The following is a 17,205-nucleotide window of genomic DNA, read 5'->3' as shown; positions in this document are numbered from 1 at the left end:
CCAAGCTCTTTCTGGAATTTCAGAGTCTATTTAGAAGGGTGGGAAAACCTTACCCCTGGCCCTGGCCCTTTGCATGCTAGGCAGTTTTCAAGGTTCATCTTCACTTTCTTAGCAAAGCTGGGATCCTGGTTCCCCTGATAGAAATAATTCTCCTGCAGTAATCACTTGTAACGTCTTTGTCTTTTCCTTTATTATCTTCTTACAACTTGCAATCTATTTAATGTCAGCCTCACTTCTGTTATTTTTTCCATCAATCAATAAGAAGCTGACAGTGACTCATACATAAAAAAGAAGGAAGAAAGAAAATGAAACAGTTGCAGAGATTTGAAAGTTACTAAGATTGGTTGATACCTATTTCTTAATCTATAAAATGATGATATTAAATCTTTCTTGCCTAACTCTCAATAGATGTAATTATAACATCGAAGCCTTTTGAAAGTATAAGGGATCATCATAAATACGTAGTAATCACTTTTTCTGTTTATTTATATTTCTTTTTATGAGTAGAAGTAAGTTTCTACTCTTTTCCTCTAATGGGATTTGCATGGTGTGTGCTTAGATTTTTATTGGTTTTGTATTTCCCTTTCCTATTTATATATAGCAGTGATCACCACATTAACTTGTTAGGCTGGAACCCTGGGCATTTCTACAAAAGGTGTTCAATTTATATGTTTGATCTTGAATCTAAATTACAGATGTAAATTTCCTAGCATTAGAAGTGCATTCCAGAGTTTGTTTCCTGAAGCAGCGACAGTTGAGAAATACCATGTTATTCAATTTTTAATGTTAAAGGCTAAATAAACTTGTGTGAAGTGAGAACTAATTTTCTTCTATTTTTCTTCTTGCTTCTAACCACCAACTACTTATTATTTAGCCACGGAACAGTGTATTTAAAGAGTAAGCGCTCCACAAATACTGCTAATTAGCTAATTATCCTTCTTTTGTTAACTTCTTTTAATACTTGGATGCGTTAGAATGAAGGCCATAACAGAGGAAAATCTATAATTGACTACAAACGCCCCCCAAAAAACAGGCATGACTACAGCATTTCTGGAGCAATTATCACAAAAAATAACTTAAATGTCACTGGAGATACTCCGGGTAACTTTGTCAATAGAATTCCCAGTTGACTAACAATCACGGTTAAACATGTACCACTGGAGTTGTACCTAATTTATAAGAAAGCGACTTCCTGAGAATGGCTACAGGGAAACGATCGTGACTCTATTTCTCTAGAGAGAGCCTTTGCCGAGGGAACTCTAGCAAAAAGAAAATTGGTGTCAACCCAACAGTGTCTGACTCTAAGAAAAAAGAACCTAGTAAGGTTTTTCTAATTAAGCTTTGTTTTTAGAGAAAAAACTGCCGAAGGAGAAAGGCCAGTTATCATAAATATTTTGTAGGGTAGACCACAACATACCTACTTATGTACTCAGCTAAATATGTGCAATAGGATATGTATCTTAAGCATGCATGTCTCCAGAAGGGGATGAAAATTGGCTCTAATAGGGGTGAAAATACCGTTTTCATTTTATGCATATGGACACAGTGCACCTGGACACAAGAGTATACCCGTGGAACAAAGATTTCATGGTGAGGATGGTATGAAAATAAAATAGTAATTAAAGAGGCTCCTTAAGGGCTTGAAAATAAAAATCAGGCTGGGAGACACTGGTCTAAAGAGAAGAGGCACTGTTTATCATCAGCCTATCTTCATCAGATTTGATGAATGAGTGAGTAAAAATAGCAAGTAAGGTAATAGTAAACAATAACATAGGTTTTATCAATAATTTGATACTGACAGCATAGTAAATTAAACTGCTCAAGGAACTTACCCATAAAGCAGAAGATTCACTCTCAATCTGAGCATCAAAAATCCAAATCAGAAAGATCTTCCAAAAATGAATCAGGAATATAATCATAGCCACTTCATGTATGGCATTGTTGATGAACCACAAAGAAGTTTTGAAAAAGTAGTTACGTACCTTAGAACCCATAAAAAGAATTGAGAAGAAAGCTGCCAAGATGTTCTATATGATCAAGTTACTAGAAGGTGGGGAACTAGTCTCCCTAGAAGTTTCAGTAGAAGTCCTGGAACACTATGCCTTTGTGTTTGAATTGTGCCACTCTAAAAATACATTAAATACCAAACTGTGATGTCTTCCCTGTTTTTTTTTTTTTCTTTAAGATTTTATTTGTTAGAGAGAGCGCAAGCACAGGCAGACAGAGTGGCAGGCTAGAGGCAGAGGGAGAAGCAGGCTCCCTGCCGAGCAAGGAGCCTGATGTCGGACTCCATCCCAGGACGCTGGGATCATGACCTGAGCCGAAGGCAGCCGCTTAACCAACTGAGCCACCCAGGCATGCCTTCCCTGTTTTGAAGCTAATATCAATTTAAAGAAAACTTTGGAAACACAATCCTTAAATAAGAAATTACTTAGATATACTCTCAAGGAAGATTGGAAAAGGAGGAAGGAAGTAGAACAGGCAATAACTAATTTATTCTCTGCAAGTTGAGGCATGACCAGAAAGCAGAGCTCTAGTGATCTAAAAAGATTTTATCCTCAATTCATGTTCCTGTCAGCTTTGAAAGGCCCTTTTAATTAAGCCATGAGGACAGATACATAAGTTGGTACTGTATCCAGCATATTTACTATTTAGTTTTGGCTTATTATTTGTCTATTGTAGAAACTGAGAACAATCAGAACCAAGCACTTTTCAATCCAATGAACCCAGCTACCACCCACTCAAGAAAAAAATGTGGAGCAGACTCAGATCTAAATAAGTAGGAGTCTAGCAACTTAAAGCTGTGGCATGAAGCTGACATCCTATGCAGTCATGTGTAAGGTCTATGGGGATCTTACAGAAGTTGATCGTTACTTGTGAGGAGGGTTGAAGTAAGCATGGTGGTGTAAAATAGGATTAGATTGAAGACCTATAAAGAGTTCTAAAATGTTTTGGTTTGAAGATTTGTCACAACAAAGTAAAACTATCACTTTGGGTAGCCTGTTTTTCTAGGTATAAACATCCTATAATCTTTACTATGGTGTTGGGGGCCCCCAAGACCACACTCATTATCAGTGATTCACTAGAAGGACTTGGAGAATTCTGAAAAGTTTCTGTACTCACCCTAATGGTTTATTACAGCAAAAAATATATAGATTAAAATCAGCAAAGACAGAGGTGCATAGGAAAGAGTCTAGAAGAAACCAAATGCAGACTTCCAGTTATCTTCTCTCAACGGAATCATACGGAAAGTATTTATTTCTCCCAGAAACAATGTATGACAATACTTACGAGTTATTCCAACCAAGGAAACTCACCCAAGTCTTGCTATTCTGGATTTTTATTGGGAGGTCAGTCATTGAGGTATGAAGCTCTTATATGACTGACCCAGTCACCTGTTCCCCCAGAGATCAAACTGATACATTGTGACTCAGGGCCCCAGGTAGACAAAACTATGTATTCACCATAAATGGTATTGTAAGCTGATAAATGTGTTGCAATGTCATGGGGAAACAAAACTAGACTTTCACCATAAATGGGATTATTAGCATAAACTGTCTGATGTGACCCCTGACCCCAGGTATACAAAGACCCTTTTATCAAGCAGAATATTCCAAGGTCTTATAGGTTATCTCCCAGGAGCTAGTCAAGCAATGGTCTTTTCAGTTTAGAATATGCAGGGTTTGAGCACTCCAGGCCTGTTGAATTAACACTTCACTGCACCATATGGTGATGAAAGAGTACCAGCGTCTTGTCTTTCTTAGACATTTTACCTCTTCCCACCAACTTAGGTGCATGAAGTATAGTTCATTTGATTTACCTCCTGCTGAATGACCTATAATGATTTACCAATTCCTGAGAGAAAAGATCAATATCTCAGAGTAGCCTTGAAAGTTCATTATGTGAGGGCAAAGACACCGGAAGCCAAGGACCAAGTGCAGACCCTAGCACACAAGAACTATTCAGTGTGTCTGTTTTGAAAAAATAAATGATGAATGAATCATCTACCCTTTGAATTAGTTCTTGTTTCCAATCTCTTTGCTAACCATGGGTCTCTCATTTTATCTCCTCCAACAGATTGAATTTTTAAACCGTTCTTCAAAATTACAAAAGGGCAAACGATGCCACTCCTGTCACAAAGCCTCCTTAGGTCTTTGTAGCACAACTAGTCCTTCCTCTTCTGTGTTCCCATAATATAACTGATTTCTCAGAGGCACAATCCTGTTCCACCAAGCATTATAGTGGATTGTAAATGTATCATTTTACCTGGCTCTAGATGTTGACTTTTAAAGACAGAGACCTTGACTTGTGCATCTTTAGAGTCCCTAGAATTCCTACTCTATTGTGTTGCTTCAGGTTATTAATTAATTGAATATTGAAATTATTTAATCCTATTTTTTCAAGGTTATATTACCAGACAAAAACAGAGATAAGGAAAATGTAATGTCTAAAAATTTCAAATTGTTGAACTCAGTCTGAATCTCAGAAAAGTAGTATTACAGGTTCAAAATTAGAGTAAATGAAAAGTAGATTAGACCAAGTGCGTAAGAGCACAGTCTACAGAACAGCTATAGTGTGTCCTCAGTGGGATAAGCTAAATTACACTTATAGAGATGTTTCATCTTTCCTGCCTATATACCCTTCTGAGGACTCCCAACTTCAGAGCTTTGGGGAATTATTTGCACCATAGGTCTGAAATTAGTTTGATTAGTTTTGCTGACATTTATCATATGAAAATATCTGGAATCTACTTTAGAAATAAAAATTAGCAAGAATGTCTGTGGCAATAATTCAATTTGTGTATTTATCAAGTTGCTAAAAATTGACATTTGAAATGGGCCAGGAGACAGCCCTTTGTTTAGGTTCCCAACAATATAGAAGTGACTATGGTCTCTTAAGTAGGTCATAGAAATTAAGAGTCAAAAAGTTAATTTCAAATAAATTATTCTCTCAGATATAAGCAGAAACCTCTTTAGTTATTCTTACAAATTTTTTTATTTTTTCACACTCTTGTTCTTTCTCCTATTTTTTTTTCCTATGTTCTCAGATCTTATCAACCCTCTATCCTCTGCCCAATCTTGGTTTACTAAAAAAAATAATTATATTAAACATCTACTATGTGCATAGCTCTTTGCTGTGGATGAAAAACACAACCACCAAGAAATTTATTTAAACTTAGTAAAATATTGTTTATCTAGTGCTTAGTGTTATATCTAGTGCTCAGGAACTTCAGCATTTTCTGGTAGTGTAACAGTAAGTAAGGCAAGGCTTCTACCTCTGAATAGATTATGGGGTATAACTAGGATATACCTAGAGAGAACAAGCTCAGAAGATACAGCTATGTGGGTTTTTTGGGTGGTTATAATAGAGCAATGTACAAAGGACTATGGAGCACAGCTGAGAGAGAAGTTCTCTAAGGAGAAGGAAAGTTTCAGAATTAAGGTAATGAAGGAACTCAAGGAAGAGAAAAAATGTGGAGCAAATCCAGGTGTAGGGAATACTGAGAATCTCTTCCTACAAAGCAAGGAGTCTTCATTTAGAAGTTACTAGTTAAGATTCACTGTTCTTTAAATTGAGAAACTGCAGCCTTCCCAGTTTTTCATTAGATAATCAGCTTTCCCTGGCCCGAGTCCACAGTATAGGCCCATCTATAAACAAAGGATTTTTCAGTATGTTGGGACTAGGATTAATGATACCAATCTGGAGAGCAGTCACCGCATGAGATTTATATTTCCCATATTATTACTATATGATTAACTGGCGACACCAATGTATTAAAGAAACACTGTGAAAATTAACCAAGAAAACCTTTCCTTTTTTCCTGCTTGGTTGCATCAAGGAAATCTATGGCCGTTTACTCCAGTTTCTCTCCCTGTCAGGTTCTCATGGTTGCCCCAAGTGTATGTTTTTTTAATATGTAATATGGACAGTATTTTGTCCTCTGTATATTATCAACATGCTGTTGCACATCCATTAGTTTAATTCTCTAATTTTATCATATATCATGTGTTCAAAGAGGAAGTAGTTCAACAACAGAGGTTGTGAAGCAGCCTGTGCCCATTTTAGTCAGTGAAACTCACTGCTGTATTTATCATGGCGTTTACACCACACTCTTGATATACATGAAGATCAAATTGTAGCTTTTACGACAGTAGATCAGTATCCAATATCCTTTCCTGTCAGTGTGGCTAGAAAGGAGATAGCTTAACATGGAGATTTTGAGCAGATTAAGAAAAAAAATCCTATCTTTTAAATATGGTTGAAGGGTAAAATGAAGAATATCCAGTTTATAATTTCCTTTCATGGAACTAAATATAGATGGTTCTTTATCTTGAAGGGTATCTCTGTTTTTATTTGTAGGAGAATGTTGAAGGTGGGGACTGCAGTCGCTGTAAAGCCGGCTTCTTCAATTTGCAAGAGGATAATCATAAAGGTTGTGATGAGTGTTTCTGTTCTGGGGTTTCAGACAGATGTCAGAGCTCGTACTGGACCTACGGCCATGTAAGCAATAGCCTTTTCATTCTGTATGCTGCTCAGTAGAATAGAACCTCCTTGCTATTGTTCTTTTGTAAGAAATTTTTTTAAAAAATGGTTTTCTGGTAGTAAGTTCCTACTTACCATTATCATGAAGAAGGTATTGAATTTTCTTTCAAATGCTATTTGTGTATCTTTGATCAAAGACTTAAAGGTTTTGTTTGTAGCCACATGGAGGCTGGAACCTCTTAGAAATAGTAAATATTCGTCTTTTCAGTGTCCATGATTACTTTGAGAAGCAGTAATGGGATTAATGTGATTATAACCCCAAAGGCATAGGATTCAATTGAGAAAGCATCAGATAGGCTTTGCAGAATTATGTATTCCATTCATCAATGTTTTGGGTATACAAATTAAGAAGGATTGCTCCCCATTGCCTTTTCAACTCTGCACAGACTGTGGTTTGTGTCCTGATAGAGGATGTGCGAGAGGAAAATGGGACCCTCAGGGAATTTCAAATAGCCGGAATGGCAGCTCTTAAGACTACAGAGTAGCCAGATGCAAGCTGGAGAAAGAGAAGCCTAGAGGAGAATGAGAAACTCTACCGCTAGGGTTGCGAATGCTAAGTTAGATTCTTATACTTGGAGAAGTATAAGAATATACTGGGATATTTTATCAGGGGAGTGATAGGACCAGGGTTGTACTTTACAAATATCACATTTGCAGTAAACTACCTTCTAAACACCCCTTCAACTTTAATCAGATAAGGAATACTTAACATAGCTACAGTATTCTTTTATGCCTGTATTGCTTTTATGTCAAGTCTAAAATACCATGAGTGATTTCTGATTGTCCTCTCATGTCTAAATCGGAATCTGTACACTATTAAATGTATTTGCTTTCAGAGCAGATTGCATAGAACCGATAGCAATTAGGCATCTAGCCCACTTCCCCTCCTGTTTGTAAAGTTTCACCCCACGCTCTAGACTGTTCCATTAACATCAAACTTTCATGGCCAGCAGAAGAGCAGAACTGACATTTAGCCTTGTTTCTTAGCAGTTAGGTCCAAATGATATTTGTGTTTCAGTAAGCCTTCTGGAAAGACCTTCCTCTGAATCTCACTGTGCTTAGAATCCCTGAAGGATGATGTTGGGAAGAGAAGAGAAGGAAGTAACACATTTCTTAAGGTCTAGTCCCAGCTGTTCCACAATTTTGAGAGATGGAGAATCAAATGACCTCTACCTGAAAAAAAAATTTAAAAATATGTTATCCACATATTCTCATCATCACTATTCTGCTCCCCATCACCTACAACACCAAGCCACTCACACATATCTAAGTGGGACCCTGGTAGCCACAAACCTCTGTATTTTTTTTTTAAGATTTTATTTATTTATTTGACAGAGAGAGAGAAATCACAAGAAGGCAGAGAGGCAGGCAGAGAGAGAGGAGGAAGCAGGCTCCCTGCCGAGCAGAGAGCCCGATGCGGGGCTCCATCCCAGGACCCTGAGATCATGACCTGAACTGAAGGCAGAGGCTTAACCCACTGAGCCACCCAGGCACCCCATATCTTATGTTTTGTCCCAACTAGGTAGGGCAGTCTAAATTAGAATTGTAGCTGTATGCTCTCCCTCGGCCGGAATGTAAAGACGGAAGAGCAAATCATCATGTGTTCCTAATTTTTCCTTTAAGGCTCCTTCCTTTTCTGGGCCAAAGATCTAGGCTATGAATTCCTATAGCACTTCAAACCCCACGGGAAGGATGAGGTATAGTATTGTGAGCTGTGGCCATAGCAACAGGCTAGTGGATTCGAATGTCCTTAAGCCTCAAAACTGAAATTTAATTAAATGAAAGGGGTAGAAAAACAATGCAAAGCTACCTTTCAGGCACTTGCATATTTTATCTCTTTTCTTCCTATGTTTTACAAATACATGTGTAAAACCTTTTGTAATTATTTTTCTCATAAGCAATAGGAAATTATTAGTGGAATGAAAAATATGCAGTTTAGAGCCCAGCTATCTGATAATTTATATAACAGTATAATCCTTGTGTAACTTTGAACACATTTCCATTTTTAAAAAAGAAGTATTTGGAGTCATAACTTCTTAAAAAGCATTGGATCGGGGTGCCTGGGTGTCTCAGTGGGTTAAGCCGCTGCCTTCGGCTCAGGTCATGATCTCAGGGTCCTGGGATCGAGCCCCTCATTGGGCTCTTTGCTCAGCGGGGAGCCTGCTTCCTCCTCTCTCTCTCTCTGCCTGCCTCTCTGTCTACTTGTGATCTCTTCTGTCAAATAAATAAATAAAATCTTTAAAAAAATAAAAAGCATTGGATCAATAAAAGCCCATGGTTACATAGTACTATCCAAAGTCCTAGAATCAACAAGAACACAATGAGACTCTATGATGAGTACATATGATAAGTTTCACATTTTCCACAGCTCTCCTATTTTTGTAAACTTGAATAGTTTTTTTGTTCTTGTTGTTGTTGTGTTGTTGTTTTAAGTTCCAAAGATTGGACGCTATACAGAATAGGAAAGAGAAAAAAGTGGACGTGGTTTTTGGTTTTGTTTTTCTTAAGTAAGATGATCGTGTGTTTTCTTAAAGATACAAGACATGCGTGGCTGGTACCTGACAGACATCTCTGGCCATGTTCAAGTGGCTCCCCAGCAGGATGACTTAGACCTGCCTCAGCAGATCAGCATCCGCAGTGAGGAAGCCCACCGTGCCTTGCCGCAGGGTCACTACTGGAGTGCACCAGCTCCGTACCTGGGAAACAAAGTAAGTCCGTGCGGTGCCAGCTTCTTGCTGCTTTGCTTTAGCCAATCAATACAGAGAATGGGCTTTATTAAGTATTTTTTTTAAGATTTTATTTATTCATTTATTTGTCAGTGAGAGAGAGAGTAGGCAGAGTGGCAGGCAGAGGCAAGGAGAGCAGCAGGCTCCTCGCCAAGCTAGGAGCCTGATGCAGAACTTGATCCCAGGACTCTGGGATCATAACCTGAGCTGAAGGCAGCAGCTTAACCAACTGAGCCACCCAGGTGTTCCTGAAGTATTTTTTTAAATAAAGGTCGCAACAAATTCATGGTGCATCAGGCAGCCAGAAGCAACTAAATCAGTTGAAGTTGGATGTTTCCCCCAGGCCCACTGGGGGAAGTATGTATACCAAAAGTGAATGGTCTATAGCATCTTTAATATACAACTTTACACAGTTGGTGTTCTATGCTAACTTTTTTAGGGGGACAGTGGGGGGAGGTAGTGTCTAAGTCATTTTTATGCTTTTTGAATGACTGAATATACTGAGGAAGACTCTAGGATATTTTTGCAAAAGCTTGACGATGCTTTTGTGAAACAAATGATGAATATTGGAAGGAACTGTGTTGTGTTTACTTGAAATAGCTGTTTTTTCTAGAGTTGTCCTTGGTAGGATACTTACTGAAGTTTTCCTCCTCTGTTTCTATTTTATTTCAAAGCTGATATTCAAGACAGCTAATTTTTCTACCTTGTATGAATGTTAATTGGAAATTAAATTTATTAGATAACTAACTTAATACTGGCCATGATGCTTATGCAAACAACATATTTTCTGGAGCTCAAAAAGAAAACTACGCTAAAAGAAGTGCCAGATTGAAAGCATCTTTGTTTTTAAAGCCCACTGAGACATACGTTAAAATATACACAGATAAACAAATGCAGCAGCCTCAGAAATGCAGGTCGTTTTTGTTTTTATGGTTGTTTTTTTTTTTTTCTTTTGTGGACGAACTCTACCTAGGTAGAGGCCTTTGCTTTTATCATATTATTTTATTTTGCCTAAGAGTTTGTCAGAAACCATATTTGGTATAGTAATTCTGAATGGTCTGCTTGTTCTGCAAAAGTTAGTACCTTATCAGCTGATAGTTAAATTACCTACTCACACCAGAAATTGTAATGGTGACAGAAAACTCCCTTAGCAACTTGATGCTATGTAAGCCTCCGAGTTTCACCTATAAGAACACAGTGATGTTTTTGATGAAATCTTCATTGACAAAACAAGCAAAATATATTTATTGTTAGTGGTTCTCTTGCACAGAGTATGAGTATCGAGAAAGAAAAACTTAGTAGTTCACATATTCAGTGAATGGGAACTGGTGGTTTTAGCTGATTAAAAAAAAGAATTTAGCTAGTGGCCAGCTTCTTATTTTTAGCAGACTTCTAAATGCTATTATGAAAAATGTGTTAATGAATAAAACATGTTTTTCAATGAATATGTACTTTAAAAGAGACAGTGTATATGGCATAAAATTCTACAGCTGTAATAAAAATCCGATTAAACTTGTATTTGTAAGGCCTTTTACAATGAGAACTCATTCTATCCTGTTCTATTTTTGAAACTCCTGTATTCCTAACAAGAATAAAATAACATAAAACAGCTTAAAATTGCTAGAAAAAAAAAGATAAATATACAAACTGTTAAATATTTTGCCCCTGTTTTGAGGAGTTCAGAGAAGAGCCTTGGGTCAAAATTGGAAGTATTTCAAAGGCCTTATTTTTTCTTACAGTGGTGAAATTTATTTAAGAACAGCTTATAATAGAACATTCTTTATGGCTTTTTCCATATTTTTTATTCGGTCATATGCTTTTTCTTTCTGTTGGCTGAAAATCAAACTGACATAAGGAGAGCAAGCAAATCGGATACTAAATAGCACCAGAGCAAAGAATTTGGACATCCTGTTCCTAGTTGTTGGTGCCCAAAGATAACTTCCTTTATCCTAGCTGAACTATTTCTTAGAACCACCCACAATGAAGCACTTCCAATTCCCCCACAGATCATTTCCACATCAAAAAACCGTATTTGCCTGTGCTTTGACTTCCACTCAGTGAACAAAATAATGGTAACAGGGTGTGCAAATTGTTTGAATATGGAAGACATTTTTTAATGTAATGTGGAAGCCCTTGGTGGTTTACTGTCAGATATTTCAGTATGAATGAAACAATTTGCCTTAATAACTGAACCATATAAATTTTTGATACTACAATAATACTGCAAGCTCTCACAAATTACCTCAGTGCATCTTAACTGCCATGTCACATCACGTAAATTGTAGTCATGATGACATGCTTAGTGTGGTTGATTTAATATCTTGCTAAGGAAATGGAAAATTGTAGGGCCTTGTTTATAAATTCAATAAAGCCACTTTCCTAAACAGTTGAGGCTAAATTCTTTACCAGTAATTGCTGTTCAAATCAGAGCCATTGCCAGAATCTGACAGAAATAGTATATCAAGAAACTGGTGCATCTGCTTTGATACTGAATTTCATTTACATCCATGACCAGGAGGCTGTGGGTATATCATCCCTCCTCCGCTTTTTTAGTGTTAATTCCTAAGTCAAAAAATATTTATGGCATGCTATTAGCTTTGCTAAATATTTGTATAACCAATTTTCAAACATTTTCCAAATCACTTAGTTATAAAGCTACTTAAAACAGAAGGGAGATGGGCTGCTATATTCTAGTATAATGAAGTTGCCACATGGCATCCTTCCTTTTTTCAGAAACCTAACTCCAAATAATGGAACTGCTCCCACATGGGATACACTTTGCTGACATAGAGGTCCAGCCCAATTGTGATAAAACTCAAGCACACTTGCCAATTTAGCGAAGGAAGATTTCTTATCCTAAGAAACATTTTTACTGGCTGCAGACTCTTTCTGGGATCATGAGGCACACAGAACTGGATGTCAGTATGTGGAGGGATAGTCCATGAGGCCTGGAAGAACACAGTACACTTTTATACTGCCAATCTAAATATTTCCACTATCTCAGTTATGAATTAATTCCTCAACAGCAATCTTGAAAATGTTGGGTTTTTTTTTTTCCCCCTCACATGTGGGTCATTATTTAGCACAATTGGCACAATCCAGTGTTAATTCCCCCTCACCCCTCACTCAATAGAGTCAAAGAGGATTTAGTCAGGCACCCACAGGGTTGTATACTATGCAGCATTTCATTTTCAAAATGCTTGGCAAGAGTTAATGCCTGGTTGTAGGGCATCGGTTTAAGCTTGGGACTAGGCAGGAATGGAAGGAACTAGAGAACGGCATCCTGCTGATTTGCTACAGGCTACAGCAACTATTCAGAAACAGGGTATTTCGGAGTTGGAATAATTTACTGCTTTAGTAAACTAAGTGCTATTGGAACATCGAAATAGTCATTTACTTAAGGTTACCCTAGTGGTCTGAAATAGTTAATGCAGCTTCCAAAAACAATTCTCTTCACATCTGTAAAATTCCCTGAGAATCTGGCTTGGACTGTCTACTATTCCCACATTACCATTAAGGTTTACAGTTCTGTCTCGGAGCATTATTAAATTAATCTTATGTGATTTGTTCTTTACAGAACAATGCTTATTTTCTACAACATTACGTCGCCTTTTTCTGTTTCTAGCTTAGGGAAGCTTGTAAATGGTTTCATGTCGTTGCCAAGAGTACCTAAAGCCTAGCTTAAGATGCACATTATGAGCCTGCTGACAAAATAGCATCTGGCTTCTAAAAGTAATCTCTGGTGCTTCTCTGTTGTGCTTGCTTGACTTTCAGTTCTGTCGCTCAGATCTCAAATTGAAGCTGTGGATTTGAAGGAGATTGATGTTTGAGATTCACAGGACAGGGTGGTTCTTCTTGGCACATAAAAGGAGCTCAACAAATACTTTGTGATTGATGCTCTGTGCTTAACAACAACAATGGAAGTAGTTTTGATTAGTTTGTTCAGAAATGACTCTTGACTTAGGATTTATGTCAGGGTTGAGAAATGACTTCAAGCATGATGAAAATAATTAGAAACTGATAAGCATGATCCCCTCTCCTCTCAACAGCAGAATGTGTATTTGTGACTTAGAATTATTCAAAAGTAAAGGTCAAATCCGATCTCCCATCCTTAACTTCCTCCAGTTCAGCCTTGGATTACCAAATGGATTAATTGAGAAGATACTGTGTAGGTAGAGAATGGCATGGCCAAAAAGGTAAATAGGACAAATCAATTGTGATTGAATTTTTATTTCATAAATCAGATCTCATTAAGAATGATTTGGCAGTAGAGAAGTGTCAAGAAGATTTGCTGCCTAGAACTAACCAAATGAAGTGTTAGGGGTATATAAAGAAATATATTTATTTTCAAAAAGGGGCACCTGGGTGGCTCAGTGTGTTAAGCCTCTGCCTTGGGCTTAGGTCATGATCCCAGGATCCTGGGATCAAGCCCCGCATCGGGCTCTCTGCTCAGCTGGGAACCTGCTTCCCTCTCTCTCTGCCTGCCTCTCTGCCTACTTGTGATCTCCGTCTGTCAAATAAATAAATAAAATCTTCAAAAAAAAAAAAAAAAAGCCGAGAACTCACTTGTTGCCCGTAGCTATGGTAAAGTCTGCTATGCAAAATTATGCTACCTACAAGGACTCAAGGTCTCACAAACTTACCTAACCTTATCATAACAGTATCTTGATATTTTTCCTGATTAAATGGATAAAGCACTAATTTTAGAATTCAAATTTTGGCATAAAAGAGCATTTTAATATTCATATGGGTTATTTTGTTTGCAGCACCTTATAACAAAGTGCAGTGGGGACAAAGATCAGTGTTTACAACTGAGCAACTGAATATGTACCAGATAGGGAAGCATTCAGTTTAACAGCAAGGAGTTTACTTAACAGTAATATCAGCCTCAGTTAACTTTGGGATATGGTTGCCAACAAAAGTAGTCCAGGTCAAGAGAGGTAATGGTTATATAGATTCTGCACAAAAGATGTCAACTAAAATATTCAACTTGTGCATTTATGCATCTATCTTAAGATACATGACCAAGGTTATCAGCTGATAAGCCAAGATATCCCAAGTAGTATGACACTCAAGACTGGAATCCAGATGTGTTAAGCCCTTTTCTACTAGGTTTTTTTTTTTTTTTTTTAAATGTTTATGAGTACTTGTAAAGCGTTTGGCTTTGGCATAGAAATGTTTAAGCAGCTTATCCAAAGGGAAGCATAAGGAATGAAACAATAAAGATATGAGTTTATATAAATGCAAATTAATGAAATAGAAAACAGATATCTGTTTTTTTTATTTTTATTTATTTTTTTTAAAGATTTTATTTATTTCTTTGTCAGAGAGAGAGAAAGAGTGCACAAGCAGGCGAAGTGGCAGGGAGAGGCAGAGAGAGAAGCAGGCTCCCTGCTGTGCAAGGAGGCCATTGTGGGACTCGATCCCAGGACACTGGGATCATGACCTGAGCCGAAGGCAGCGGCTTAACCCACTGAGCCACCCAGGAGCCCCCAAAAAGTTGTTTTTAGAGGAATTACAAAGCTCTAGCATAATTTATAGGGAAAAAAAGTGGGTAAAGATATACATAAATGATTTTAGAAATGTAAATATGGACATAACTAAAATTACTTCATAAAATAATAATAATAAAGAAAATCATGAAAACTTTACACACAATAAATTTAGTTATTTATAAAAATAAAAAATTTCTAGAAAAATAAAAATTAATAAACCTGGTTCAAGGGGAAAATCCTAGAAGTAATATCAATATTAAAACAAGTGAATTAATAGTCAAGGAAATCTTCCCAATAAGAGACCACCAGGTCTATTTTGTTTATGGGTAATTTCAATCACTATTCAAACCTAAAAAAAAAAAAAGAATCAATCTTATACAAGTTTTCTAGAGTACAGAATCATGGGGATTACTCCTTGAGCAATTTTATGCTTGATATCAAGCCTTCAAGAGAGTTATGAAAAAGAATCCCTATCCAAAGTCACTCATGCAAATAGATCCTAAACAAAGCATAACCAGTCTGAATTTGTAATATATAAAAATGGCAAAACAAAATTGACCACATTGCCTTTGTCATAAGAGTTCAGGTTGGTTAAATATCAGAAAATCAGTTTAAGTAATTGGCCATATTGGCTGACTAAAGAGAGAGAAAAGTAAAATGATTGATCTCAGTAGATGCAGAAAAAGAAATAGGCAAAATTAAATGATTCATGAGGTTTTAAAAAAAATTTCAGGGGCACCTGGGTGGCTTAGTAGGTTAAAGCCTCTGCCTTCGGCTCAGGTCATGATCCCAGGGTCCTGGGATCAAGCCCCACATTGAGATCTCTGCTCGGTGGGGAGGCTGCTTCCTCGTCTCTCTCTCTCTGCCTACTTGTGATCTCTGTCTGTGATAAATAAAATCTTTTCTAAAAATTTTTTAAAAATAAATAAAAATGAAGAAAATTTAAAAATTGCAAAGATTGGAAAGGCACTTCTTTAGCTGATGAAGAGTATCTACACAAAAAGAAATAGCAAATATTTAATATAAAATGCTGTACAACTTCTTTAAGATCACAAACATGAAACAATTTTCACTACGATCACTTTTTTTTAACATTGTACTGGAAGACCTAGATGGTTCAGCAAGATAGGAAATAAGAGATATATGGAGATTAGAAGGGAAGAAATAAAACCACCATTTGTAGATGATAGGATTATCTGTTTTATGAACTCAAAAGATAAAAAATAGAAGATAAAATATTTAATAAATGAATCAAAAGGGGAACTGTATACAAAATTAATTTATGAAAGCCCATTGTATTTCTTTACATCAGCAAAAAAAGTTCAAAATACTTTTATAATCAGTCCTTTATAATAGCAAAAAATATTAAAAGTACCAATGATTAAATTTATACGGAAAAGCAAAGGAAGAAGAATAATTCGAGAAAATTCTAAAACAAAAACTGGAGATGGATTTTTAATCAAAACTTTTCTGATATAAAGACTTAGGACTTATTTTAAAGACAGAAGAAGACAAAAGGCAATTCGTGTGAAAAAAAAAGATAAAAAATGCAAAATAGATAAAATGGAACTGAGAAGAGAGCCTAAATGACTCAGTCAGTTAAGCATCAGGTCATGATCTCAGGGTTGTAGGATCAAGCCCTAAGTGGGGCTCTGGCTCTCTCTTTCTTGCCTTCTCCCTATACTTTTCCTCCCCTTTGCTTTTGCCCAGCCCCTGCCCAAATAAATAAATAAACCTGAAAGAAAGAAAGAAAGAAAGAAAGAAAGAAAGAAAGAAAGAAAGAAAGAAAGAAAGAGAAAGAAAGAAAACTGAGAAAAAAAGCCCAAAATTATCCCATGGATACTTGATTTTTGACAAAACAGACTTTGCAGGTGATATTGATACAATAGGGCATGTAATAAGTGCTATTCATGCATTGGTTATCTAAAAACAGAAGAAAAAAAATTTGCATCCCTACATTATACATAAAAATAAATTCTGATTGAAGCAAAGACTGTAATTTCAAAAATCATTCTAAAAATGCTTATCAAAAATAATACATTGGATTTTTTTGCTTCTGACAATAACTAAATAGTAGAATATCAATTTACCTACCTGCCTTAAATAAGAAAACTTAAGAAAAAGTGTGAAACAAAAATTTTAAGACACTAGACAACAAATTGTATGGGGTCTGTGGTCTCTCAGAAAAGAGAAACAAATGAAGTAAAGCTTACAACTGTCTCAGATTATTGCATGGGTGCAGTTCCAAGTGTATGGAGGGAAAACCCAATTATCAGGATTTGAAAGGTAGAGATTGGAGGTTATGAAGGTTAGAAATCATGGAACAGGATATTGGAGAAAAGGGATATGGGGAGAGAGAGGGAAAGAGACAAACAAACCAACAGATATCCAGAGAGAGACGTGGAGAGAGACAGCTGTAAAGCTATAAGCAAGACCTCCAG

At 36.7% G+C, this 17,205-nt stretch overlaps 1 protein-coding gene across 3 annotated transcripts in view; it reads left to right on the top strand.

Moving 5' to 3' along the window:
* Positions 1-17,205, top strand: part of LAMA2 (laminin subunit alpha 2) — a 645,363-nt gene that overhangs the window by 290,478 nt on the left and 337,680 nt on the right. For all 3 annotated transcript variants that reach the window (XM_059177585.1, XM_059177583.1, XM_059177584.1), the window contains exons 11-12: positions 6,361-6,501; positions 9,078-9,251. In XM_059177585.1, the coding sequence (XP_059033568.1) occupies positions 6,361-6,501; positions 9,078-9,251 (315 nt within the window). The remainder of the gene's footprint in view (positions 1-6,360; positions 6,502-9,077; positions 9,252-17,205) is intronic.

Source organism: Mustela lutreola, chromosome 6 (genome assembly GCF_030435805.1).
Source record: "Mustela lutreola isolate mMusLut2 chromosome 6, mMusLut2.pri, whole genome shotgun sequence".
Lineage (NCBI taxonomy): Eukaryota > Metazoa > Chordata > Mammalia > Carnivora > Mustelidae > Mustela > Mustela lutreola.
The sequence above is the reverse complement of the archived record's forward strand: the minus strand, read 5'-3'. Positions and strand labels throughout refer to the sequence as shown.